The following is a 27,740-nucleotide window of genomic DNA, read 5'->3' on the forward strand; positions in this document are numbered from 1 at the left end:
ATTATCTCAAATTTCTAATTTTTTATTTTTTAATTTTAATTAGCAAAATATACTTTTTTATCGTTGATGAATGGATTATGAAGGATATACTCTTTTCTTTCAATATAAATAATAAAGTGAAATTAAGCTTTTCTTATTATTAAAGTGTATATGTGGCAAGTAGAATGTAGTTCCTCTCATTGGTATAATTATGGTTGGTTTCAGCAGCTGGATTATGCAAATATCGAAGCTGCCTAATTACAGGCGAGCAAAGTTCCTTTCTCGCAATTATTGGTTTTGGAGATTGGCGATTATAAGACGATTATTCGCTAAAGATTCGCCGTAGGCCACTGTTAAAAGCGAAAGCTCATGCTCGTTGTCGTGTAAACAATTAGCCACCAGTTCTCCATTCTGTATATCTCGGTTAATTAAGATTAATTTATGTTGCAAAAAAAATTTCAATGGATAACAAAATAGATAAGTAATTTAAAGAAAAGTTAAAGAAATAAATGAGATTTGCATAGGTAATAGTAATAGATAGGGTTTCTTAAATTTTTAATTTCATAATTATTAAGTTCAAGTTAGTATTAAATAATATAATCGGTTTTAAGGTATAATAAATGAGATAAATAATATATGGAGAGTTGATATAATTTATTTCACTATATCGTTAGAACACGAACTGAATCTTTCGACGAACAATTCTTAGTAGTTCGTCGGATAAGATCACAATCTTTTATTTACAATTTTATTTACACATTAACATTTGCACTAAGACCTAAACGTAGAGGACAAGTTGCGAAAAGTATAAAACAGCAACACTTTCTTATTAATTGATTTGTTCGTATATCCATTTGTTTACAACCCAAGCATATTTCAATATTAAATATCAAAATAATTATAATAATAAATATTTGATAAAAAATTGGATTTACATATTATATAGTTTATTCAGGTTTTACAGGTAAAAATGTAAGGATAGAACAACTTTTTATTAAATGGAATAAAAATTAGGTCGTAGTGGCAAATGTTGGACTAATATTAGCAATAATAATTTAATTGATCAGTACATCTCGGACATCGATCGACAAAAGGAATACTGTTTGCTTCTAGAGCAACGACTTAAATACAATTGGAAATACAATCGCGTTATACACTGGGCTTTGTTGGCTAAAGGGTATAAAGTTTGGCACTCACTTTCATATCCATTTCCCCTGTTTACCTCCGACTTTCTTTTCTACAATTGGCTCTTTTTCTTCTTGAAGAGAACAACTATGTACACGTTATATTTATCCTCTTCATAAACGAGATCCTCCCTGGCCAATAAGGGGCAATCCACCCCTATATACGAGTCTACTACACTTTCTACTTTTCTATTTACACCACAGTCTTTAATGGCGAGCTTTGTATGGCAAGATGCGCTAATACCATCAAGTCCCTACATTTATGTCGATTCTAATTCGACATTCTCAGTTAGCTTAAAACCTTTCGATAAAAGAAATTCCATTTATTTTCTTCCTTTGAGAATATTGACCATAACAAAATCATGTATCGTTCTGAAGCCAATTATCTTTGCAATTATATTTATTTAAAATTTAGTAACTCAAAGAATTGATATTTCTAAGTAATTTAGTTGCCAAGTGAAGTGGATTATCCATTTTAATCTTGAATGGAAAGCCCAATTCCTGTGAAAAAGTCTCGATATTTCCAACGGAAATAGAGTCCATTTCCTCCCCAATCACGTCAAATTCGTCCATTAGGGAACTTCCGATGAGCCATCCAATCTTCGCTTCGTTTCATCGAACTTCATTCGTTTCCTTGCCAAGAAATTTTGTACACCATCGGCTAAGGAAAACCTGCAACTTTCGTTCTCCTTTAAAAACTTCCTCACCACCATTCCAAAAACTACATTTTCCTCTCCAGTTTCAGCTATCTCTTGAATTTTTTGCCAAAACTCCAATTTCAACTTTACCCTCTTGTAAGATCCTCATTTCCTCTCCAAAAAGCTCATTGATTTTCAAAGACTGATAAACTGCTGTCAAATAAATTTCATGAGAAAAATATTTTCTCCTTTTCCTCTACATCTTTTCTGGCTCCTTCTTCTTCGTTACTGGAGAACCGGAAGTTACTGGTAGTATTGGATAAGGTTGGAAACTGATTATTTCCGAAGTTTCGAGTCTTGTCCTGGGTCCTTAGTCCAGGCAAAGAACGTCTAGCTACGCCTCGGAGCCACTCATGGATTCTTCAGCTTCGGGATCGATGCGTTCCTCTTCTTCGTCCTCTTCATGGTGATAATCTCCCGTCTCTTGCTGCCATTTGCTCACGTGGTGAGTATTTTTGTTGCTCCCATTGTTATTTCCGTTTCCTCCACCGCCATTTCCCCCACCACTACCCGATAGCTGCTGCGCTTTCGCTTCATCCTCCTGCAGCATCCTTTTGTGCTTCGTCCTTCGATTTTGGAACCAAACTTTAACCTGCAAAGCAACAAAATTCATTCCATTAATTATTTGCAAAAACACAAAAATAATAACATTGATTTTCAATTAATTATGTCTATAACCATCATCCATTTAATTCGTATAAAATCTATTAACATTTTATGTTTGAAAATTAAATTATATTTATTTATTAATTTGTGTTACTGAAAACTATACAGAGTCAGAAATTTTGTTTCATTAACCTCTACTTGTACGAATACAGAGAGACTCAGCCAATCTCTTTCAGAGCACAAAGTGCATTTCCGCAAAGCGTAGAAGTTATTTCTAAGTGGTGTTGGCGATGCGTGTCGGATCGATTTGACAGGGCCAATCGGATTGGAGAACCGAAAGGGGGATGATTTGACGACGAAGGGGGAAAGGAAGCAAATTAAGTGGCGACTAGTTAGGAGCATCCCCTAAAATAGAGGAAAGGGATGGGAACCACCCTTAAACGTGGCTGTACTTTTACAATGGGTCACAACCCTCGATCCAAATGGTAAAGCTCACCCTCCCGACGTTCAGACCAAGGGGTGGGGATAGTCTTATTGTGGAGAATATGAAAATTGTGAGAAGGGGGGTGGGGGGTTGGTGGCATTGGAAAATCGACTGTTAAACATCGTTTTCGTGTCATATATCCATCCCCCACTTATACGCAAAGACGCTGGAAAGGGGTTCGGATCCGTTTTAGGCGTCTATCGACCTGGAAAATCGCCATTGTCCCATCCTTCGAGGCTTCTGTTTGCCCAAGCTCTGTCGCGGTTTTGACAAGACCCGGATTAGCCGGTCGTCCACACATGCCAGGACTCTCTTTACAAAAGTTACTCCGACACCCCGATGTATTTTCAGACACTCGACAAACAACCAACCGACTGCTACTGTCTACCTTATTATTCCGTATACATATATTTATACATTTCCCAAAAATTTCGACCCTAATAATATTGTCACTGTTCTATATTTGTCAGTGCTAATTGTTGAAGATATATTTGCAGTTTTTATTTTACTATTTTCTGTTAGAAAGTCTTGGCTAATAATATTTTATATATATATATAGTTTCTTTTTTTACCAATGAACTAGCTCATTTGTCAATACGATATTTTTATATTCTTGTCTTTCTACGAGAAAATCTTGATTCGTACTCGAATTAGCTGAGGCATTTATCACGATAAATATTATCACCATTAACGATAGAACTTTAATAGATGGTAAATGTTAGATGTTAAAATTGCATTAGGTCCGCGTATGGCTTAGATAGGTGATTTGCGTGTGCAGGGATAGCCCCATAATGACTACAGATACATACGTCATTAGCCTAAGTCATTTTCCACCGCGGCGCCGTTCTCCCGGCAGGAAAGCACTTCTAAATAGTTTAGCTTATCGCGAGTGAAATTACAATCGCCACCTGTCATTAAGCGTTATCAATCAAGGCGAGCTCCGCGATTGCAATTATCTCCGATGATTTTCAGTAAATCTCGAAATTAATTTCTCATTAAATGTCATTGAATTTAAAAGCATATTCCCTTCTGAAATTCTCCATTTAGATCTTTTTATATTACGGCTGAAGCTTCTTAATGATTTTTGTAATACTCTTTATCGTTTAATTCAATAATTCCTTGAATCATTACTTCTTTAGTCCAATCCCCTTTATTTTATCACGTTTCTGGTCATTTACTTAAAATTTGTTACTCTTCAACAAGAAAATCCTGCATTTTATCAAAGGAAACTCAACATTGTCGAGTCCCGCAGAAATTGCAGGTTAGTTTTTCATTACCTTGCCAGAACATAGGAATAAATCCATTTAGGTGGCATTTACTACGCAATTTCAGGACAGCTTATAGAGTAACGGAATACTTCCCAAGGCGATAACAAATAGCGATTGCATATGCGTGAGAAATATCGATGCAAGCCTCCTATAGCCCAAACTGATAAATCCATATACGCTTCAACGACGAATCCCAAAGAAATTCCTAGAATCTCCCTCATATCTCTCCCTATATATCAAACCTCTTGTATCTCCTAGACAGTTGCAAATTGCAGGAAAAAAATACCATTCCCTCAGTGACAAAAAAGTAGAATTTATTAAACAGCGCTTTCTCAGTTAAATAAATGTAAAATTTGGTGGAACAACGTAGAGGCAGGGTGGGGGTGAGTTGCGTGGATGCGCAAGAGATATCGACGCAGGGTAGCCGAGTGGTAGTGGCAAATTCCGTTTCGTCGAAGGGTAGTGGGGTGGCGATATCCCGCGGGAAAGGGATGGCCGTGCGTGGTGAGATCGGACCAATCAGTTGGCGGGATCCTTCGGTTGCCATGGCAACCCTTCGGGACTAGGTGATTACGAAATGGGGGTAACTCGATTAGAGCTAGGCCCTCGGGGAGCCTGAATAAAACGACATGGCCGGGATTCAATGGGGGATGAAAGGGGCTTACCAAAGGGGTGAGGCCGGCCCTATTTGCCATCTTAATCACCCCTTAAGTGCTGCGAAGACTCGCCATCCAGCCAAGAATACCCGCACAGAAATTTCGCATAATTTACACCCTGCTCTGTCAGATTTACCACCAATGATCCCAGGGAAATTACTGTTATTACTTTGGCTCGTTGGACGAGGAAAATAGTGGAAGCTTAAGGGGGGAGGAAGGCAAGGAGTGAGCAGAGGGAAAGAGAGGGAGAGGGACAAGTAAAAATATGGTGGAAGGTAAAGAGAAAAAGGTTTAAGGGGGGGGGGGGGGGAGAGAGAAGCGAAAAGGAAAAGGTATATAAAAGATAAGAGAGTCGCGGCGTTTGATCGGTGGCGGGTAATTGAAGCTAGCTGCTGGTGGAAGACCGCTAAGTGACAGGCGAACACCTTATACGCAAAGCACCGAGAAACTCCTCGCGGATTCCCCGGACCATCCAGCTGCGCTACCAACAGTTTCTTACCTTTCCGGATGGAAAAGGATCTACCCTGTCGAGTAATTGTTTACATACTATATATACACAACTAAACGCTGTATTTGGCTCTCCGCGATACCCTCCCCCCTTTCCTATACTAGTTTACTCCACTCACCCAACCAAACCTTATCCAGTCTAACCTCAACTCTCCCCAATCACGCCTCTCGCATTTTTCCCAAGCTCCGTTTCACTCCTATAGAATATCATTACGTATTACGCTTTTCTAGTTTTCCTCCTTTAAAGCTGCGTTCGCTTTGAGGAAAATACCTTCACCCAGCTCATTAGTCGATTTTAATTGAATAGCTATACGCCTGGAACTCGGCAAAAGAAAATGATCGACTTAAATTTTCCATCCGAGGATATCCAATTTCCTGCACGGGTAAAACAGGAGGGGGGGGGGGGTTGCGGAGAACCAATCGACCATAAACTTAATTATGTTTAACCAACTATACCTAATGCCTTCGATAACCCTTCTAATCCACCATCGATCAATATAATTAATATATATAGTTTAACAGTACTTTTTCTCCTTTTTCGAGGAGCTGAGATCTTTTAAAGCTCAAGTGATAGAAGAAGATGGGATCAATATAATTAACATTAGTTTTTCAATACTTTTTCTTCCTTCCTCGGAGGATTAAAGAACTCGTAAACCGGAAGTGATAGAGGATCACGAGGAAAAGAATTGTGGGTTGATATATTAGTTGAAATTGAATCGAAGGACGACTGAAGAAGTAAAATTATCGATGATCTTGGGGTGGATTTTGGATCACGCTCAATTTCGTCCTAACAAAACAGGCAGGGAGAGCGAATAATCCTGCTGGAGAACGGATCAGGATCGGCTGTGATGTAGAGCGGGAGAAGAGGCATGGTGGGAGGGGAAATCGCGATTGAAAAATAATATCCTCGAGTTTATTTAGTCGCGCGATATGCGCTTCCCCTTTTTTCCCGTACACGCTGAACCGGGATAAAATGGATTTTAGACGAAAGGGGGAGGGATTAAAATTAAAAATAATGTCCCAAGTGTGACCGGTGAATCCCGACCGAGCGACGCGATTGGATGAATTCCAGTTAAATTCCAGCTGGACCGTTTTATCCCAGACTTCCCCTCTCCCCTTCAACCTCCCTGATGACACCCTATATTCTCCACCCTTCCCATTCCTATTATTATTTCACGCTTTACACCTTAGCCTCTATTCATTGCATTTTTCATTCGCTCCCCTATTAAATAAGTTATAGAATCATTCATCAATATGATTCAGTAACATCATTAAATAAACCCTGATAGCACGCGATGTTCAGGGGAGAACCTCGACTGTCCACTAGACGCGCGGATATTCCCGGAATATTCCAAGGTTGTTCCAAGAATATTTGCGTTACTGGAGAACAATCTTCCTCGCCTCGTCATCTCGCCGATGTGTCAGTCCCGGTCCAATTACTGTATTTGACAATGGTGGAATTCCGTCGGATTGAAACAATAACCGGTGATACGAATTGCGAAAGAAATTTGGCCGTGTTTCCTTTGGCAAAAAGATTTCGAGGAGTGACTTGTCGCGTGGAATTTTTTTCAGGCGATCTCGATTTGCTGGTAGCCGGTGTGTGCGCTCCCCGAGGCCGACGGTATGCACACGAAGTGGACGACAGTGACATGCCGGGATCGTGACGAGAAAGCCAAACCTCTCTACCCTTCCCCCACACCTCCTCCTTACTCCTTCAGAGTTTCTCGAGTGGGGAGGGAGTTAACCGGGGGGAAGCGATCAAACGACGAGCACTATCGTTTACGCCGATCGCTCGAATCGACTTTGCTCGCGTTTCGAGCCCCTAAATATATTCTGCATTCCTATATACCAGTCGCTCGCGTTTTCAGTCCGTAAACAACAATCAAACCCAAAAGCCCCTTTTCGCAACCGCAGTTCCAACTTTCAACGCCAAAAACAAGGTAAAACGACTTCTCGGAGAACGCGATGGATGTAAACAATGATAACGTAGGATTTTTGTCTTGTAATGTCATCCCTTATCTAGATTTTCAGATTTTTTGGCTTGGCACGAATCGGGACATCCTCTACGCGTGTGAAAAAACATTGAAGAATTTTTGTTATGGTGTAGATACGCTTTGTTTTGTATTTGTATTGTGCTTGCGTGCAAAAATTGCAATTAAACACGAGTGTCGGTAGTTTTGGTGTATAATGTTGATTAAGCCTATAAGAACAAAATTGTTTACGAGGGATTTTGCGAAACTTGCGGTACTAATGTAAAATTTCGTAGAACAAGCGAAGAATAATATAGGGGCGGAAAACGTAAAGTAATAAAATTGATAATAAAATAAAGTTTGTTTGTTAAAAGCTGTTGGCAATTAACGAGTATATAGGCAAATGATTATTCGACATTGTTGATCGAGCGGCAACGGACTATTAAGCAGACTAATCAATTCCTAGCGAATCATTGTCACGTTCTAATGGGCTTCTGAATTTATTCATGCTGATCGTATTAATGCAAACAAGTTTCCTGAACGTTGTACGAATAAAAAGGGCGTGAAAGGCGAGGGAAGAGAGAGAGAGAGAGAGAGAGAGAGAGCTGTGGAATAAGAAAACCGAAGGAACCAAAAAAGAAGCCTTGAATAAAAAGTTTCTAGCGCGCGTCTAACAAGGTAATATCCAATTTTATGGGACGTTTTTATTGTAAGCTGAGATAGGAAAGATTGATGGAAATCTCTGGCGTTCCGCTTGAAATTGCGACTAGAAATTCCAGTTGTGTTCGAGAGATTCATCTAAACTGGCCAAATCTGACCTCGGGAAATTTCACAATTCACGAAACTCCTCGTAGTTTCTAAACAGGTAGCATTTCGTGAAATTCATATTGTTCTGATGAATTCAGCCGTCAGATGTACCACGTACTCTCATCTTGAATTAATTTTATGATCTTTATTCTCGAGAGAGCTACCATCTTTTATTATTAATATTTAAAAGTGAGAGAGATTACGAGTGATAAAGGATGAGAAGAGGAAATGGAGGAAAGGCAGAGTGACAAAAAGAAGAAGGAACGAGACAAGAAGATAGCAGAACCAAAGAAAAATGGAAAGGGTGAGAGATAGGATGATGGGACAAATAATTAATAGGAGGAGGGGGAGGAGTGAATAAAAATCAAGTAGGCAAGAAAGGGAAGAAAGAAGTATAAACGGGAGCAAGAAGAAAATGTGGAAAAGGTGAGGAAGAAATATAGAAACAAAAGAAGAAAAAGAAGAAGGAGCAAAGTAGGAAGAGTATTAAAGAGTAAGAATCGGTGTTGTCGGAGGCGAAGCCCGGTTGTATTACGTTGCCATGGCCGGTAATGGAAGGAGTTTGCATGTTATGCAGGCCGCGTACAGATTCTCTATGCATAATGAGGCGTGTCGTCGCCGGACTAAGAATAAAGCATAGCGATTGCGCTGTCATCCAGTATCAGCCGCATACACACACACATACACACGCACACACATAAATCTTCTTTTATACCAGCACTACTATATTACTCTGTTACTTCTCGCAAAGTAACAAACTTTATCACATACTCCAATTATTCCTACCAATCAATCATACAAATTATTCTTATCCATTTAATTTATCGCACGAGACTCCACGACCATTCCAATTCCAATTTTCACATTTTCCCCCATACGTTGTTTTTACCTTTCTTCAAAACATCTCCTTTCCACAGACATTACTCTTATCGTTCAAGCAAACAACAAACTTAATTATCGCTCCAGCGTAATCTCTGTTTATAAAAATCCCAGTAGTCACATCGTCACGCACACTATACAAGCTTATAAATAATTTGCTGTCGATTTATTAATATCGTTTTATATGTACAAAAGAAATTCTTCGACTATACGGTGAAAGTACTGATAAATTTCTTGCGCGGGCAACTATTTTCCTTTCATCCAAACAGATTTTTATCTTTTATAATTTCTTCGTGATATTAACATTTCTAAGCAGCAGCAAGTTTCTTTTGAAAATTCGTTATCTTGCAATGTTATCGCTCGTGTTATCTAATAAATATTAGATTGGTCGAATAAGAAAAATGTATCATTGTGTCTTTTAAAATTGTCTGTTGGATAAGAAAACATTGTTTTCTTCTTCGAGGAAACTTTTAAATAATCGTGTATCCTTTTCTTGACCATTCTTATGAGTACAGTTTGAAGTTTGGGAAAAAAAATTTTGCAAGGAAGTTGTTTAGAGAAAATATTTTTGCAAATCTCGATGTGAAAAGCTTAGTTTTATTTCTTTTCGAATGAGCAACGTTTGAAATTGAGTAGAAATACAATTTTATATTCCATTGACTAAGGAAAAAAAGTCAATGCTTCTTGTACAACCAAATTTCTCGTTGATTCACGATGAAATAAACTTTGAGATTTAACGCGAAAAACATTAATCCTCGGCTGCTCAATCGAGTAGAACGTCGCAAATTTCATCGGGTTACGGAGTGTACCGTTGGAAATCCACTGTGTGATTATTTTTTGTCTTATTTCCTAACTCGATAGACCTGCCCGACTGGTTATTGGCTCGTTGGCCGCAATATCGTGATTAGCCATTGTCGAATAACGAACTTCTTGATTAACTCAACATGATTTACGCACTCACTCCCTTACTCGCATTCTTATTTTTTGATGGTTGAAAAAAATTCACTGATCACCACTGCTCCTCAAACATTTAACGCGCAGCTGATTCACATCCATAAAATAACGATTATTCCTATAATGCATAATTATCCACGGGACTGAGTCACGATTTTTCTCGAGATTTTCATAGCTCTACAACTTTCTCAACTGGAATGGACAAACGATCGAATGTGGCTACTATATATATATATATATATATCTATATAATTAATGAACTTCTTAATGAACTCAAAGTAAATTTCTTCGAGCTTTGCTTATCGTTGTTTAAATACACGTTGCATTATCATTCGCGAAGCTTTTAACAGAGTTTAAAAAATTAAAAATTAGCGTTAAAGGTGGAAAAAATTGGTCAGGTGGAGGAACAAAGCGGTGGCTGCCGAATGTATGGAAAAGGGAGAAAAAGTCGAGGTCGTTCGAGTTGGGGGATGAGGGAGGAATGGAGGAATGAAATAATTGTAGGCTTGGCGTTTTAATTCGAGTTTGATGTAAAAAAGGAAAGGTTGGAGCGAGCAGGGAAGCTCGTTAAGATTCATAAAAGAGGACGGCCCGTTACACGCGACCCGGTGGCCCTCAATAGAGGCCTAATTACGTGCGATTAGCCTCGCAATTACCAACAGAGCATTACCAGCCTAATCGCGAACAAGCAGCCGCCTCCAAACACGAATATCTCACAAATTTCTTCAGCTTCCTAATTGTCGCGAAACTTTAACTTTAAAATCCTCCCTTACAGCACTCCTCTCTCTCCCCCTCCCTCTATAAGTGTAGATACACTTGTAATAAATATCTCAACTCATAAAAAAATACCTTTCACCCTTGCCATATCTCTGCTAAATAACTTATTATTTATTTTGAATTATTTCTGAGCCCATAAACTATATAGAGATTCCGAAGCAAAATTATTGGACGAGATGGAAGGGAAGCGAAGGGGGATCGAATGAAAAATGCAAATGGATTTTATTGCTGGCCCCTTAGTTAGGTTTTCTCGAGGCACAATTAGCAGTTAAGCTGCACACGTTCAGCGTAATTGCGTTACGTAATTAAAGCAAGTGAGATAGGCCGCTTGCCAAACAAAAGATGCAAATTGAAAGATAACACCTTGAGCGAGACGCCCTGTCCAGCTGCATATGAAATATCCTGAGCTCTTTTAAATTTAACCTATAGGGAATTATCAAATCTTTCTTCGCTTCGTTTCACCTGCATTTATTTGCTCGAAGCTGCCAAATTGAAATTCTAGTTTACATATATTTAAAAATTAAACTCTTTTAAAGTAGAAAAAGCAAAGTGTCAAATATATTTTAATTTTAAAATTACATAAAAATATTTGTAAACGTATAAACTCGAGTAAAATGGGAAAGAGAAAATTGCAATATAGAGGAGTATGATTTTATATGAAAGGGATCAGTGTAGAAGAGTAAACGTTTCCATTATAAGCGATTTAATAAAAGCAATCCTGTAAGAGTTACAGAGGCCTGATATAAAAGACGCATTTAATATGATTTCCCAGCGTGAATCAAGCGCTGATTAATTGCTTTTTGCCTAGCAATTTTTTCCCTCTCTTTCCTCTAATAACTAATAAACAGTCCGTTGCAAGATTGTTACTAATAATAATACCAAGTTATTGCTAACTTCGTGACGTCAATTAGTTACCATAAGCTCCTACACCGAGTATCACTATTTTTCCACAATTTATAAGAGATAAACGTGCAATTAACACCTCTTTTATATTTGCTGTTGCATCTTAAGTCGCCTCGCTAGAACGCTAAGTAGTTTAATCAGGAAATATAAAAAACAAGTTGATGCCAGGCTGAGGCCACGATATGACACGAAGCTCATATTATTATCCCTTTACCAATCCTTTGCCCACACAAAACCCTCGTCAAGTTTCTTTTCATATAACTCGATTGAATTCTTTTACAGCAGAACTGTAATTATTGTGACCCTAAACAATTTATTTACTGTGCCTCGAAATTCAACACCATCCTTTTTATTTTCCCACCTGATTGGCATTAATAACAATGCCATAAATAACAATAAGTGAAACTCATAGATTGACAAGCTCCATTTGCAAAGAGTCGATAAACTTAATTAAGTAGATCTCTTGGCAAAAACTAGCTGTAATGCTGACCATTATAGATAAGAGCTAAATAATTATCGACAGTAATGAGTATCAGAATTGTAGATAATATGAAATAATACAAAATAGTCAATAATTAGCAACAGTAAATAATAGGAAATAATAATAAATGGTATAAAATATGAAAAACAGTTGGTAATTAGTATAAAAGTAAGTAACAGCAAAATTATAATAAATCATGATTGAGCAATTGAACTCTTAACGAGTGTTACAAGATTTTTTCTGATTTGCAGCAGTGAAGAAACGTGAATAAAACTCGTGTATAGTCTCAGGAATACTCTAGCACGTAGAATCGATAATAATTAAGAACGAAAAGTTATCGCATTTATCATCATTTACCGATATACACAGTGATCATTTATTTCTAAGCTTTATTACAGATTGGCCAATAAATAGAGTTTGGCAGAAATTCACAGAATCCCCTCTCGCTCTTATTCCCCTTTTTAATTTTTAATAAAGCTAATTACAATTAAATATATAACATATATAATTATCGATTTTCCCAAAAATTCCATTAATTTATCGACAAAAATATTGTTCCTCCAGCGTTCGTCGAGTGTCAACCAGAAAAATGTAGAAACGATTATTAGAGTTTCTACATTATAAGAGCAGATTGTAGTAGTGGTGGTGTAAGAAAAACATAAGAGACGCCACGGAGAGGGATGAAGGACATAAAATCGTTCTGGCATGAAATCCGGCCAAAAGAACGCAATTGGCTGCTGGGGGAAGACTCAACGCGCAGCTTCCCCTTATGCAAAGGGGGCGGGGTGTATATCAGGGAGAATATCAACCCCCATCGGCTTTAATGGCGCGAACAACTAGCAACCCCACACGTATAACGAGAGAATTGATATGCTAATCCTCCGCTGGGGCTTTCATGGCCCTCGAAATTACTCGCCTGTTGTTTTCACTAACGTATCTCAAGCCGGAAAGTATAATGGTGAGCCTTATAAAATCACCATGCGAAAATTAACCGATTATTTATTCGCTAAGGTCCGAAAACCTTTCATTAAACTTGTCCTTTCTCACCGACGCTACACCAAATGCTCGCTGTAACCTTATACCCCACACTATATATCTATCTCCCTCTTTGCTATTATATACACTATATTTCTACCATTTTTTAAAGCAGTACCATTTTATGGCGTAGACGAGACATTTTTCTTAATCTCAAATTTTAATATAAATTTGTATTTTTTATATTCTATACTTTGTAAAGCTTCGTTTTTTACATTTCAATCTTTCGACCTTGTAATTATAATAGAAATTAAGAGGAGATTCTTGGAATAGACGAGACTCACCTGAGTTTCCGTGAGAGAGAGTGCCTGAGCCAATTCTTTCCTTTCACCCCCAACGACGTAATGATTTTTCTCGAAGGCGTGCTCCAGCTTAAGCAGCTGGTTCGGACTGAACGCCGTTCTTATTCTCTTTGGTTTTCTGAACGGCTGGAGGAGAAACCCTGAGATGTCGGGACCTGAAAATCAAATGATCAGCTCCATCAATATATGTATGCTCGTACGTAGCCCTTTTGGATAATAAATGACTATTTTTCCCTGTCTTGTTTCTCTCTTCCTGCATTCACGGGGGGGGGGGGGGAGAAGATCGATGATCGAGCTGCACGTACAAGGATGATCAATGGTGGCGTGGGTGTTTGGCGTTAATTAATATATGCGGATCGAATTAATTGGCCATGCCACCTGGCTTGGCACCACGAGTCAACTTGTAAGTCACGATGTTTGAACGTGCTGCTTGCTGCCAGGTGAAAGAGGAGAGGGTGCGAGAAGAGTGTCAGGGGTTAGGTGGAAGGAGGAGGGGGGAGGGGGGGAGATTAAGAAGAGTAATCGAGGAAGAATAGCGTAGGAAACGCGAAGAAATAATTAAAGGAATAAACGGAAACGAGGAACGAGAGAAATTGAGAGGATAGTAAATGCAAAGTGTAGAGAGAAACAGACAGAGATAGAAAGACAACAATAAGACGAGAGTGCGAGGCTAATTGAGTATTCGAGCTCCAAGAGGAGACTTGTCGATCAACCGATACTAGCACCACTGCCGGAAGTCCCGAGGGACGGGCTTCACCGGAAAGCAACGGACGATAAATCCCTCCAAGATTCGCCAGGATTTGCTGCAAAGAAATTTTCCTACTGTGCTATTCCACTATTTCCAAAACATCCCACATTGCGCATTTCCAACAGCCGATCCGAGCTCTCTTCCCTCGTACGTCCCATCGTTTCCGGTATAGCGAATTAAAAATTCTATTTCGATCCAGTGGAGGATGTCACGTATTTAACAGTGATATCGAAACTTGTTTGATTAGAAAAATATAGGATCAACCGTGTAGAAAGTGGTTTCTCTTACAAAGTCCTTAAACGTAATACAAATTGATCAACTCGTGCTCGATAAATTTACAATATATATAGTATACGTGCATAATATATAATCGCACAATCACGTGATAAATCTCAGTGGTATTCGAGGGAAACGGAGGTGCTCGTTCCTCTGTTTGCAGAGAGTGTACGGTAAGGTATCCGCTCGGCGAAAGACTGTGAAATTATTAGTAATAAACTTAGTGATAAATCGTTATTGTTTATAACTGTAATAAATTGTTGTAATAAAAATTATAAAGAAATTTTTTTGCAATTTTAGGGATTGTTGTTTAAACAAGTACGACTGCTCGGTTTTAGATGAACGAAGAGAGCGATTGCAGCGACATCGGGTGATACGTCACCGCGAGGCAGTTTGAGATCGCGTTAAGCATCGAGCAGCGGAGATTCGAGTTGAAGAAAAAAAAGACTGGACGCCTCAAGGATTGCATCTAGCCTTGTTGAAGCTAATCGCGAAGAATGCCAGGCAGCACGTGGAAACCCATCGTATCCTACTTAAATAGGCCTGCGCGTGCATACGTGATGCGCCCATTAACATGTCCGCGCGCACGACATTCTCTCGTGAAAACGCACGCTCGTGCCACGCGAGCCACACGCAACACTACCAACCGAACATCAAACTATTCCATTTTAATTATCACGCGTCATTAGCTGGCCGCATCTCCTTCGTATCGCTTAATATTTGTACGACTCCTTAGACCCGTTCTCATTTTTTTAGGAACTCGCGAGCGAGGCGTTTGCAAAATTTTTCTTCCAGAAGCCTTGGAATATTTGATATTTTGAGAAATTCATGGTTACAACTTTGGTATATCTCGTTAAACAATCGAAATAGCGCAAGTATTCTTTATTTGTGTGAACGATAATTATAAAATAAAAATGTTTATTTTTCTCCGTGATCGTAGACCTGTGGTTTTTCTTACTCTGCTCTTGTCGCTCTTAAAATTCGTTAATGAGAAGAAACAAGTGACTGATTTGGGTTGATGGAACTAATTTTCGGTCATTACAAACGAAACCTGACAAATCTCACGGATGAATTTTTTTATTTTGCCTCTTCAAACTCCTCCCAAACACCTATATATCGTATTCCAAATTCGTTAAAAATTCTTAAAACACCTGCATGGAGGTATTGTGAAAATTTTGAAAATTCTCAATTTGTAGCTCACTTGTTTTTATTAGAAATATAGTTTTAGGCCGAATGGAAGAGACGAGATATTAGTGGAGAATAAAAGGAGATTCTGGACGATGACTGGTGGAGCAAAATCGTGCGAGATACATCAAGAGCGACGAATCAAAGTATCCGCTTCGTCGCCCACGTCGCAGGTAATCCGGCGTTGGCATCGAATCCTGCTAGACGGATGAAGAGGTTTCTCTCTGCGAACAAGAAGGCGATCTTTAACCAGGGATACATCCTGTTAAACGCCCCCAGCAGTAGAAACGTAGGCTGCTCGCCATTTTATCATCGCCAGCACTTCCTGATACAGTTTGCAAATCTTTCGCAACTACATTAGCTAGAAATACGGTACCACTGGAGATTAATTTGCCTTATTATTCATCGAGAACTAGAAACTTCAGACTTACACCGACCTACGCTAAACCTCCCCACCAGTACCCGCCTCTATTTTCCACCAATACACCAACATTCCTTTCAACAATAAGATTAGAAATGTTCTGCTCAATATTTAACCAAGGGAAGATTGATTCTGTTCAATTTTACCCTCGACTAATTAATTAACGCCAGAGTTTTACCGAGTTAAAACTGGTATATTGTTGCTATCGAGTCGCGAATCGATTTTCCGCTACATTAGCAGCGATTATTCGAACGTGAGAGAATACGGCGTTGTTTTTTAACGTTCGGAGCTTGGCGGCCGTACTCGCCCGGACGGATAATCAATTCTCGGGGCAAAATTGCGATTGTTCCGTGCAGCGTTGTGGCTTCAACATCACGCGTGCTAAAAATCGCTGCAATCACCAGCCAGATGACCATTACGTGTCGTTCCCTGCGTCGCATGAAACGCAATTTCACCCTAATTATTGACGATTCGTCAGAAAAGTCCCCTCCCCCTCCCTTATGCATCAACACGCCCACATTCGAAAAAGTGCTTTTAGCCACTCCCCCTTTTTTGCCAGAGGAAAAAACGTGAATCGTAATGCAAAAACTATGCATAATTTGATGGAAATATATTTATATATAGAGGAGGGGAGAAAAGTCGTAGAGATTTTGAAGGGAAGAGTCGAACTCTCTGGTTGTTTTCGTGGAAAGTTAGAAAGAAGATCTCAAGCTTCGCGTTATCAGGAAGGGATCCGTTTTGCTCGGGGCATCGCCTAGTCGGAGGGGGAGAGGAGATAAATCGGGGGGGGATTGGTAGGAGAGAAGAGGGAGGATCACGAAGTGTACCAGGAGGCGAGAGAGAATTTCTGCATGCACGATCGGAATTGTTTGGTGTGGCTCGAGTGCGGAGGAGGGGATAGAGAGAGAAGGGGGTGAACGCAGACAGGACGGGCTGTAATTACGGGAAGCTCGCGCTACTCCGCAGCTGAGGCGCCCAGAGCGACTCGAAATTACTCAAAAATAAGACTAAATGGTCTGCGTATCAAATTATAGACCCCGCCCCACCTCCCTGCCCGCCCGCCCCCTTTCCAAACCCCACCGACAACCCACAACCAACACAACTCTCGCGCAACCTTAATGCGTTTTTAATTATTGCTAAGCGTGCGACCTGCCGATGCAGAACACCTCGGATGCAAATGCAACACGCGCAATTTGCGATCCTATGCTTCACGCGTCGTTAAACCTCACTCAACTTCCACAATTTCGGAATGAGAAATTAATTTTCGCTAAATTAAACCAAAGGCGAAATTTCGCACTTTTTACGACGCGTCCTCAAAATGTTCGCCAACTAAGGCACTCGACGAGAAAGGGGTGTGGCTTTGCTTTACAGAAAGCGGATGAGAATTTTTGTTCCCGCGCTAAAATTTCGTCCTTTCAATCCGCTCGTAATTTCAACGGGTCGAATTGTTGGCACGCAAACGCGATTGGCTGTGCATGGAGCTATTCATGAAGGGAGCTGCAATTACGCGAAAAAACCACACGAATGCCTCGCCTGTCAATATTACAATTTAGAGTCGTTAGCACGTTGTTAAGTATCTTGTGCTATAATGCGACCTGTCAATAAAAAATTACCTGCCACCAACGGGGTAACGCCCACTTTTAAATATCGAGCTCATCAGCTTCCTTTCAATACCACCCAGATTAGCACTGACCAAATCAGGATAAAAGGCTGCAAAAATCCGTAGCGAATTTTGCTGACAGAAATTGACGGAACAACGACGCATATATTTGAGACGTTAAAAGATGTCGAAAAGAATTGATACGTTTAATGTGATTAGGCAAAATGTTAAAAGAGTGGAGTAATAGAAACTTACAGTTTAATTGGACGTCCGGAGCCGTCGGCGTGGCCAGTTGCACCGGATACGAACAATTTTCACCTTGCGTGCAATTGAAAAGTGTCTATCACGTGATAGCCAAAGTGGACAGCAATTATGGCCTTTTCACCGAAACAAACTATGATACCGGCTTGGCTACAGAATGTTGCATTAATTTAAATAAATTCTTTACGCAATTATTTCCATGACGAACGCGGGCTCAAATAAAAGTGTACTTTCCTTAAGTAAAATACAACTTTTGCAAGAATCCCGAGAAAAAACGTTCACCCAATGACGTAATTGTTCGCATCTACATCCAATTGGAAACTATCCAAAGTGATTTAGAGCGCGAAATGTAGCTTCGGATCGCATCGATAAAATTATAGTAACTCTCGTATTATTGTAAATAGCAAACTAATCGTAAATCAGATAATAAGTCTTTGGGTACGCCTTTAATCTGATAATAAGTGTCAAACCACACCTTTGATCCCATTAGCTTGCTTATTTATTTATCGACGTTCGTTCAATCACCCAGAGCTAAAGCAAGATTGATAGTTCAATATTTGGCCAATTTTTTTTTTTTTTTTTTTTTAACAGGGAACGTATTATTCATTTTGCAATTTTTCTCTCAATTTCATTATAACTTCTGTTCGCTGAATTATGGTTTTACGGAGTCATGTTGATCTCACTAGTTTTATTCCAAGTTTGTGCGATTGATCTTTGGTCGACTATTGATTTTTTGCGAATTACCTCAGATTTATGTGAGAATTACGCAAGTAAGCCAACGTCGTCGAATGTTTGCAACTCGTCGATTCTAGGTATTTATACGCGAAACTAGCAATCATTTGGGTAGCCTAGGAGATGTTTCTATTAAGCGCACAAGTTTTATGGGAAATCGATCTAACGAGTCTGATTGGTTTACGAGTATCACGTGACGAAAATTAAACCAATTGGCTTCCTCTCGTGCGCACGCACCGGGACATCGCCATGTTTTTCCTAACCTAAATACGGGAAATGAATTAGAAAAATTGATTATTGCCTTTATAGGTTATTCTCGGTCAACGACGCCACTTTATCGTCAAATCACAAAGTCTTTTGGGGCTAATTGAGGTTAGGGCGACAAATTCCAACAACGTCATAACTTTAAACACCTTGGCAAGGGATGAGAATCACTTTATAGGTTATTCTCGTTTCACGACGCCATATTGACGCGATGTCACGTGATTCCCGGAAGGCCAACAGAATCGATAGATATAAATGTTATTTTATAGGTTATGTCTACTCAACCACGCGTCGTATTAGAGATTACCGCATCGAATTCGGATGACCCAGCGTAATCATACAAACAACAGTAACAACGGAGTACGTTCTCCAACGACGAATCTTTATGTTATTCATATAGAATATAACGCCGTACCGTAAAATCGCGGGATTCCCCAGGGTCAAAAGAGGTTATGACGATACACACTCGAGGTCTACAATCGAGAATGGACATATTTGACAGGAGCAGCGTTGTATGAAGACGCCACATGTAGGCAGAAAAGTGTCGGGGGTAATAAAAAATGTTGGAAAAAGCGAGTGCCGGGAGATGAGCTTGCCGATAATTTTTGAATGGGCGAGAAAATCGTTCCTCGAAAGGGGCGCACAGCCGCAATTGACAAAAAGCCAAAGCGTGGAGGGTGCAACGTGAAATCGAGGCGGATCCGGTGTCGTTGAGATGAAATGAAAAGGAAAAAAACGAAAGCGGAGGGGCTACTGGCGGCCATTGTTGGCCTTGACGCCCCGCTGAGCGAGCGTCCCAGGGTAAACGACGCTTTAATAATGCTGATTAACTTCGCATTGTACTGCTCGAGGACTTTTTCGCTGTTGGCAGCTTAGGTACACATGTATTGTAAGCCGCCGGGAGGCTCAGAGTGTTTTTGCGACCGTCTCACCTACCGAAACTCATTGTGTCACACTCGGAAAGAGAGGTTAGGTCGGTCCAAAGATGACTGTCGTCGATTCATTGTTGATCGAAATTCTCCACAAAATTAATCAGATCATAAGTCACCATGGCAATTTAACTGCTGGCTGGTCCATATTTTTTTCTTGTTCTTTTTCAAAAGTGGAATTACATCGTTAAGACGTTTGACGGTAGAAAATCCCCGAGGCTACGAAAATGCATAATTGACGTTGACAGAGCTCGTATCGAAAAGTAAATTAATTTGTAACGTGTGTTTTCCTGTAACCGTTCCGCTTCATCGCGGCCTCTGCTGGACAGAAGTTGGGCTCCGTAGGCGGCGCCACCGTTTCGCAAAATGGCGCTCCCTAACGAAACTTCGTATATTATCGAGTTAATTACAACTGTTTCTCTGTAACTGGCATTAATTTTATTTCGTGCGCGATGCAGGCTGTTCGCGGTGGCAGGAAATAAAAATCATTAAGGGTAATTAAGAATATTGCCCGCAGATCGGTAGAGATAGAGAATTAAACACGGTGGTGGGTCTTCCACTTCTGACATTAATTCTCTGTAAACATTATTGACGCTAACATAGGCGTCGGCACGATCACGTACTTGTCATGCGTCCCGCGCCGCCCCGTCAGATATAATTAGTGCCGCTACGGTGGTCATTAACTCCCCACCCCCTTCATTCACCATCATTAAAGTGTCTTCCTATCAAATTTTCACAAGTAGATCCGCTACATTTCCAAGAACTAACCTTCATTACCCATAAATTCCAGAGAAACCCCCGTGTAATTTTCTGCACATAACATTACGATTATTAATCCCACTGAACTCATTAAACTTATTTCTATAATGTCACACCAATGACGGATTTGAAACTTGCGATTAAACGGATTTCTAGCTGCACCTCCATAGCCATCAGGTTAGGTTAGGTTGGGGCACAAAAAGTTGCCAGTTATTCACGGAGGCTATACGCGAGCATCGTAACGCGTTAACACGCACCGGTGGTGGGGGTAAGGGTTTAGAGTGGGATGAGAATAAGACAGAATCCCGCGCTCTTCTCACCGGTATAATTACCGATACCGACTAATTGGTAGATAAGCAGCTGGCTCACTTGCGTGGCTGAGTGGTAATCCCGAGCTGCTCTTCATGGCTGGATCGACGTGCAAAATCTCGCGCCACTATCTGGCAAAAGTGATTTCGATACGAGACCAATCGTGCCAATTCCGATATCTGTCAAACCTAACCTCAAATTCTGCCCCATTCTTCCTAAGGAAATTCCTCGTTAATTATAAGTCTCGATTTTCAGAGGACACTCTCAGCATGTCCCGAGGATATTTGTGCTATTAGAGACGTTTAATCGTCGATATTAAAAAATGGCCTTTCTATCATCGATTCTTCCCAATTAAACTGATCCTTTCCGTCGAAGAGGATGATGCATTGCGTTATAAGAATATCGTTGCAAGATTAAATTTAATTGACGGACGAGTGACGGATGTTTTTGTTAATTCTGGGAAAGCTTGGCCCACCACTTTGTTCGCGAACAACAGCGGTGGATGAATTATTGCGAAATCGATAGAGTCGTACAGGCAACGATTGTTAACAGGATGGTGATTAATGCGGGCGATATTATGCCTGGCTCGCGGCGAATGTCTCTCGTTTTATTGAATTAATTCGTGACGCGTGGACGGGGAACGGTAGACAAGCCGCATTAGAAGCAATAAATCTGTCCACTGGATACATATATATCATATTATTGACCTGGTATTCGCGAGAAACTTGTAGTAAGAGAGTATGTAAATGCATCGATCATAAAAGGCTTAATAACGTATTTTTCTACAGCTACGTCTCGTGCTATAATAGATTGGCTTTTAAAATGCGATAGATATGTACAGTTTATGCAAATGCATTCCACGGGAACAAGTGTTTAAGCAACACAGCCAGTTCCCACGAGCAATATACTCTCCAACACGTGTACGTCAAATTCAATTCCAACGATAAACTCCTATCGTTCAATTTCACTTGGAATCTGGCAAAAAAAAGATTCAATGTTATAACTCTTGGTCGAGTGTGAAGAAAGCACGATTATTTTAATAATTACCGTTTCGAAAAAATGTACATCGAGGTAAACGTGAGATAATTGAACGTAATTCATAACAGTTTAATTAACGAAGCGACCAGGGAAGAATGTGAAGGGTACGACACACACACACACACACACCAAACAGTATAATTAAATAATTAAGCCTATTAGAAGGACACGATTGATAATCCTTTTATGGAATAAGGTAACGAATCAAGCTCGAGTAAAGAATCGATCAGTGGTCGTCGAATAAATTGCAAACGAATACACAAGGCTCATAAATACATCACTGAATAATTTTTGTTAATTGCCCCGTATATATATATATATATATACACAATACAAGGTCTAGAATTTGCAAAAGCGATGGAAGAGTCTGTAATAATGCGAGTCGGTGCGAGTTCCGGGAGTGCCATATGTTTCACGATAATTACAAGAAGAGTCGCGCGAGAGACCGTAGCGCGCGGCGCAGCAGAGGTATAAATGAAGAGTGGCGAAAGGCGAATCGGAATAATTTCAAGATCCTCGAAGAGACAAGCGGCGCGGCAGAGAGCGAAGATGGCGTAGCGGGATGATTTTTTCCCCGCGCTTGGAACTAGTTTCGCCGGCTTCCCCGGGATATTTCTCTACCGGGTGGCACGCCTCGTACCGTATACGTGCCGATTGCGGTAAATTTATGATAATTGTTTCTCCACTACCTGCGCGGAGATGTTCTTTTTCCCGGTTCTTGGTCTCTTCCACCCTTTCGCCAGTCGCCTCTTTCCGGCGGCAGTCACTCTCCCGGGCTTTGAGCAGCTGCCTGACCTCGTAACTAAGCCCGAACGAGACCCATAATACCTGATTGCCACCCGATTAGGCGAGTCGATTCTACGCGCTCGCTCTCTTTCTGCAAAAGGATAAACTCTGCGCACACATAGGCATTGCACACACACACTCGTGAGATTCTCCTTCTTTTCCATCTCCAACTGCACTGCATGCACAAACACCACCCTCGCGTACATACCACTCTCGCCTGAATATACGCGCGAACCTCTTGAATTATACGAATTTATTGGCGGAACTTCCGTGCCGAGTTACAGAACTACCCAGGTAATTATTCATGACCCAACGCTGTATACCCGTATTTCACGACTTTCCTATGGATATTGCTTATCAATCTTATTTACACCCTTCTTTCTATATTTCCCACCATTTTTTATCATTTCTTCCGACGATTTATTTGTCCTTGGTATTTGTTTATAGTATTTTTGTTTGTACAGTGATATAAAGTATTACGTAATTCTTTTTATTAGAGGGACAAATTTATTTTCTTATTCTGCTTTTGTTGTAGTATTGGGTTTTTCTTTCCTTTCTTTACGTTTATTATATTTTTTATCATTTTTCGTTTTGGAACGATTTGTTCGCCATTTTACTAGTGGATTTTCCTATGTATAATGTATATAGTTATAAATATGTAATTTCTGTCCTTTTATCAGAACTAAGTATTTATTTTGTTAACTATAATCCCAACACGTTTATTCATTCGTTTCATTTTCCTTTTGCTTTCAGCAGTTTTAATTAATTAGTTCGTCGTGCAAACACGCGCAACAGAAAGCAATTACGTGACAATGACTGCACGATAAAATTATCAGCGATCGATATCGTTGCACGAACAGGGCTTGAAAAAAGCAGAGAAAAAGTAAAGATACGCAAAAAGAAAGAGAAAGAGAGAGGAGAGAGAGAGAGAGAGAGAGATAAATGATAATAAATCGATAAAGTGTCACCAGAAAAGTTCGCCAATCGATTGGCTGGATGGAAGGTGAAACGACAACCGATAGATCTTGCCTAGCAACTTTTAATACGTTCCCTGTCACTTCCACGACCATTAAACAAACTGACTATCTTTGCTCAATACAGGATGCTTCATAAATCATCGTCAATATCGTTTTATTAAAAACTTAACGTGCTATCCCTTACCACGTTATTAAACTTTAATCGCTGGATGCTATTAGGGTTCGTTAAACTTAACTACAGTCACCAAGAAAAACACACTGTTATTTACAGTTTTCCAACCTTTCGTTACTTAAATTTCGCGTTATTGTAATTTGGTAGCTCTCCCATCTCTATTACTTAAGATCAAACGATCCAATGAAAATAAACGTGCCAGAGAAATTGGAGACACTTATGCAAAGATGATAGAGGTAGACTCTCAAATTATGAGTCACACAAATGATTGACTCTGAAGAATTTTCAAAAAGAAAAATTCATGACAAGAAAATTATTGTTGATGTCTGAAGGAAACCATAAGACGAGTTGAACAGACTTGCGTAAAGTGTTGCAACCGATGAGATATGAGAATAATGGAGATTATTAACTTACGATATAAACAATCTTCGAGAATTTTGAGGAAGATGACGAGCAACCGAAGAAGAGAATACAAGAATTGACCAAATTTACAGCAAGAATTAAACTGAGAAAAAAAACTAGAGTTGAGAAATCTGTAGGAATTCGCAAAACTAATAGAGATAAATTTTTCTCGTAACATAAAGAGTAAAATGAAGAGAAGAATCGAGAAGACTGGCTAAAAGATGAGAAAAAATTACGCAAGGGAATTTTATGAATCAAGTTTTATCGATACGAATGACCCCACCGAGGGAATTCTCGGAGACAGGATTTCGAATGAGAATGACGCGTTGTTTTGTTTACGCAGTGGTTAATGGACGATAAGGGATGCCGCGCGCGGATAACGCGTTACAAAATCTGGATTACGAAAGTGTTGCGTAACTGTGAAACAAGTGTAGCGCGCGCGCACGCGCGGAATAATTATCTGCATCAGAGTCTCTCGTGTGTGCTACGTTCCGTCCACGGATACCCCTGATTCATCGAGATCGTGTTTACGCTCTAGAACGCACAGCCGATGGTTCTCGGCGATCCACATTTAGCGCAAAGAACATCTATCAAGCGACTTATTAACGTCCACCGACAAATCATCCTTTATCACATTAAAACACGTCAGCCCACATCCGGAGAGTTCCAAATGACGCGCGTCACTCAAATACGTTGTAGCCTAATCTACTCCTCTCCCATTAGCAATTTACACAGACCGATAAGTGCCGCTTGGAATACACATGTTTTCCCAAAACAATCCGAGCTACTTTCATTTAACGATAAACTTTTATCTCCCGATAAAGCTCGACGGCTTTCTCGCCGCTTTTAAATAGACCAGTGTAATATATCCTTTGGAAGCGTTATACGCGTGACCCTCTCTCGAGAGCGTGTAAATACGACTGCGGCGAAAGAAGTATCTATGAAGAGAGAGAAAAAAGAATAAGTGGAATAAAACTTACCACCGGAGAATCTGTGAGGGAAGATTCTGCCATGCCTGGACAGCAGCCAAGGATACAGGGGATAGCTGTCTCTGGGTGGCTGATGAGGATGAGGCGAAGGATGAGGACCAGCAGCGGCTCCACTTTGCGGGTAGGGGGGACACGGTCCCCCGGCGTGCAGAGGACCGTGGGGAGATGCCCCGTGATGGGCCTGAAGGGCCACGGCAAGGTTGGCCGCTTGGAAATGTTGGGCAGCAGCCAAATTCGCCGCGAGAGCCAGTTGCTGCGTGTGGTACTCGGTTTGTCCAGGTTGCGGACCCGCGGGACCGTGTCCCGGCAGGCCGTAGAGACTCTTCAGCTGCTCGGCCGCTACGGCTGCGGCCGTAGCGGCGCCAGGCGGCGGCGCCAGATAGTTCGGGCTCGGCCTCACGACTCCTGGTGGCGGCTGAGGATGGGCACCGACCGGGGAGTCCCCGTGGGATATCCTGTGCGGTGGACTGGGACTGTTGTTCGGCGTGGAGCCACCACTGTGACTGTGCACGGTGGTCCTGCCAAAGTCCAGGTGACTCGGGATGTGGTGATGATGATGGTTGTGGTGATGCGTTCCATGATGGTGGTGGTGGTGGTGGTGGTTGGTGCCCTGCGAGGGTGTCCGTCGGGAGTTCGGGTAGGACTCTACCGAGGAACTTCTCGAGACTGGACGGTCGGAGCCCTCTGATTGGCCGCCCGGGGACCTAGCGACCCGTCGGCTTCGGGGGGACCCGTCTACGTTCATCGGGCTGGAGTCATCGCGCTCGATCTCGACGCGCTCGAGTCGCTCCTCGCGACCCGCGCCGACGATCGAGTCGATGCTGAAGCCGATTTTCGGCTTCGACGGCACCGGGACGATTGGCGTCGGCGCCAACGGCATCATCGTACGCAAGCCCCACAACCGGATTTAACGTTGCCCGCGTCACACACCGACTAAGACACTCGCCGATCACATCCACCGCATCCCTGCAGATGACATTGTGGGATACCCTGAATCACGAAACCCAAGCGCGAAGCTCGAATAACCTTGCTACCTGCCGAGTACACTTGTCCTAATTACAGGGTCCTTCTTTCCGTAATAACAGTGATCCTCTCCACTAAAGTCCTGCAGGTCTTAACGTTGATGCGTTCGGATAACCCTAATTCCAAATCTCTCTCTCTCTCTCTCTCTCTCTCTCTCTCTCTCTCTCTCTCTCTCTCTCTCTCTCAAGTTCTACGAAAGAAACCACGCGCTATGTTCTTATTTATAAATTATCCGATAATGTCAAGGGGCCTGAAGTGTACCCCCTGAGGAACAAAATTCCTTCGCACTGCATTCGCGCTTCACTCTTTCGAAATCCCAGATCCTTGAGGAATCACCAAGGTCTCGGGGAAGTTGGCTGGTTCATCACTCAGCGTCACCAATCCTTTTCCACTAAATCACGACACTGCTGAGGAATTCACGTCCAAATGTCATCAGCTGTACGGATGAGCCGTATCAACAGTTTCGATGAGTCCTCGACACTTTTGATCGTATCGCGTTGCGGATATTCCAGCGCGAGTCTGAAAACCGGGTACTGGCGAGCAGCATGGGCTCTGACGGATGTTTCTGGCGCGAGAGCTTGCTGGTGTTTGAGCAAATTACAGGCTAAACGAGGCGCCCTGTAGAAGTGGGGAGATCCTCGGGAGTTTATCCCCACCAGGATCCTGGAAAGTAGGCGGTTCGCTTGCGTGGGAGGGATGGGCGTGGTGAACGTCTGGAGAGTTCGAGATAGGCGGTCTGTAGGCGACCTCCCATTGGTCCCCTGGTCCCTGCTGGTCCACGCTCAGCTACCCTCGTGCCAGAAGTTCCGGGCCGCTGCAGTGGGGCGACGCATTAGTCGCCGATGGGCGTTAAACTCGCGTTTTTGTCGTGCGATGAAAATGAGTCGTTTAATTAATACGTCTGGGACTCACTCTCCTCGTTCTTCTGTACCACCCCACCCCCCCCCCCCCTCCCCCCTCCACCCCTCCTTCTTTCTCTCTTTCTCACTATTTTCAGCATCGACGCGAGAGGGGATAAAGAGTGTCGAAGCACTTTATTTTTCGACCTGGTGGGGGCACCGTGGGCCTGGGTGGAGCCGAGGTTAAAAGGGTTTGTTGCTCGAGATTGGAGTCGTCGCAAAATCTATGTCAACTCTTTCTACTAATAACAGAGGAAAAAGAATTCCAATCGCCAATTCCCGCGGTTTACCGTTACTCACTTTCAATTATACGTTTGTTCTTTAGATCGTATATGCCCTCTGACGACCAGTGAAAAATTTGACGAATTTTTTTCTTCGTCGTTCAAGTCCATATTAATTACTTCGATTACAGTGGCAGGAAAACGTTCATTAGGAGCTCTGTGTAACCATGAGCCTGATCGGATAATGAGAGAGCTTTTT

At 41.3% G+C, this 27,740-nt stretch overlaps 1 protein-coding gene across 1 annotated transcript; it reads right to left on the bottom strand.

Moving 5' to 3' along the window:
* Positions 1 to 627: 627 nt before the first annotated feature.
* Positions 628 to 26,923, bottom strand: LOC136775425 (homeotic protein empty spiracles-like). Its single transcript, XM_066730177.1, has 3 exons — positions 25,330 to 26,923; positions 13,473 to 13,645; positions 628 to 2,453 (listed from the first exon to the last, which is right to left on the bottom strand). Exons 1-3 carry the CDS (start codon positions 26,219 to 26,221, stop codon positions 2,196 to 2,198), a joined length of 1,323 nt encoding a protein of 440 aa, XP_066586274.1. The 5' UTR covers positions 26,222 to 26,923; the 3' UTR covers positions 628 to 2,195.
* Positions 26,924 to 27,740: the final 817 nt, after the last annotated feature.

Source organism: Prorops nasuta, unplaced genomic scaffold (assembly GCF_024137725.1).
Source record: "Prorops nasuta isolate Cenicafe-Biocafe unplaced genomic scaffold, Cenicafe_Pnas_1.2 PNAS00008, whole genome shotgun sequence".
In the NCBI taxonomy this organism is placed as follows: Eukaryota; Metazoa; Arthropoda; class Insecta; order Hymenoptera; family Bethylidae; genus Prorops; species Prorops nasuta.

Coding starts and splice junctions, on each gene's coding strand:
- LOC136775425 (XM_066730177.1), bottom strand. CDS start 26,221: ATGATGCCGTTGGCGCCGACGCCAATCGTCCCGGTGCCGTCGAAGCCG. Junction 13,646..25,329: donor CCCTCACAGATTCTCCGGTG/GTAAGTTTTATT, acceptor TTTGATTTTCAG/GTCCCGACATCTCAGGGTTT. Junction 2,454..13,472: donor TCTCTCTCACGGAAACTCAG/GTGAGTCTCGTC, acceptor GTTGCTTTGCAG/GTTAAAGTTTGGTTCCAAAA.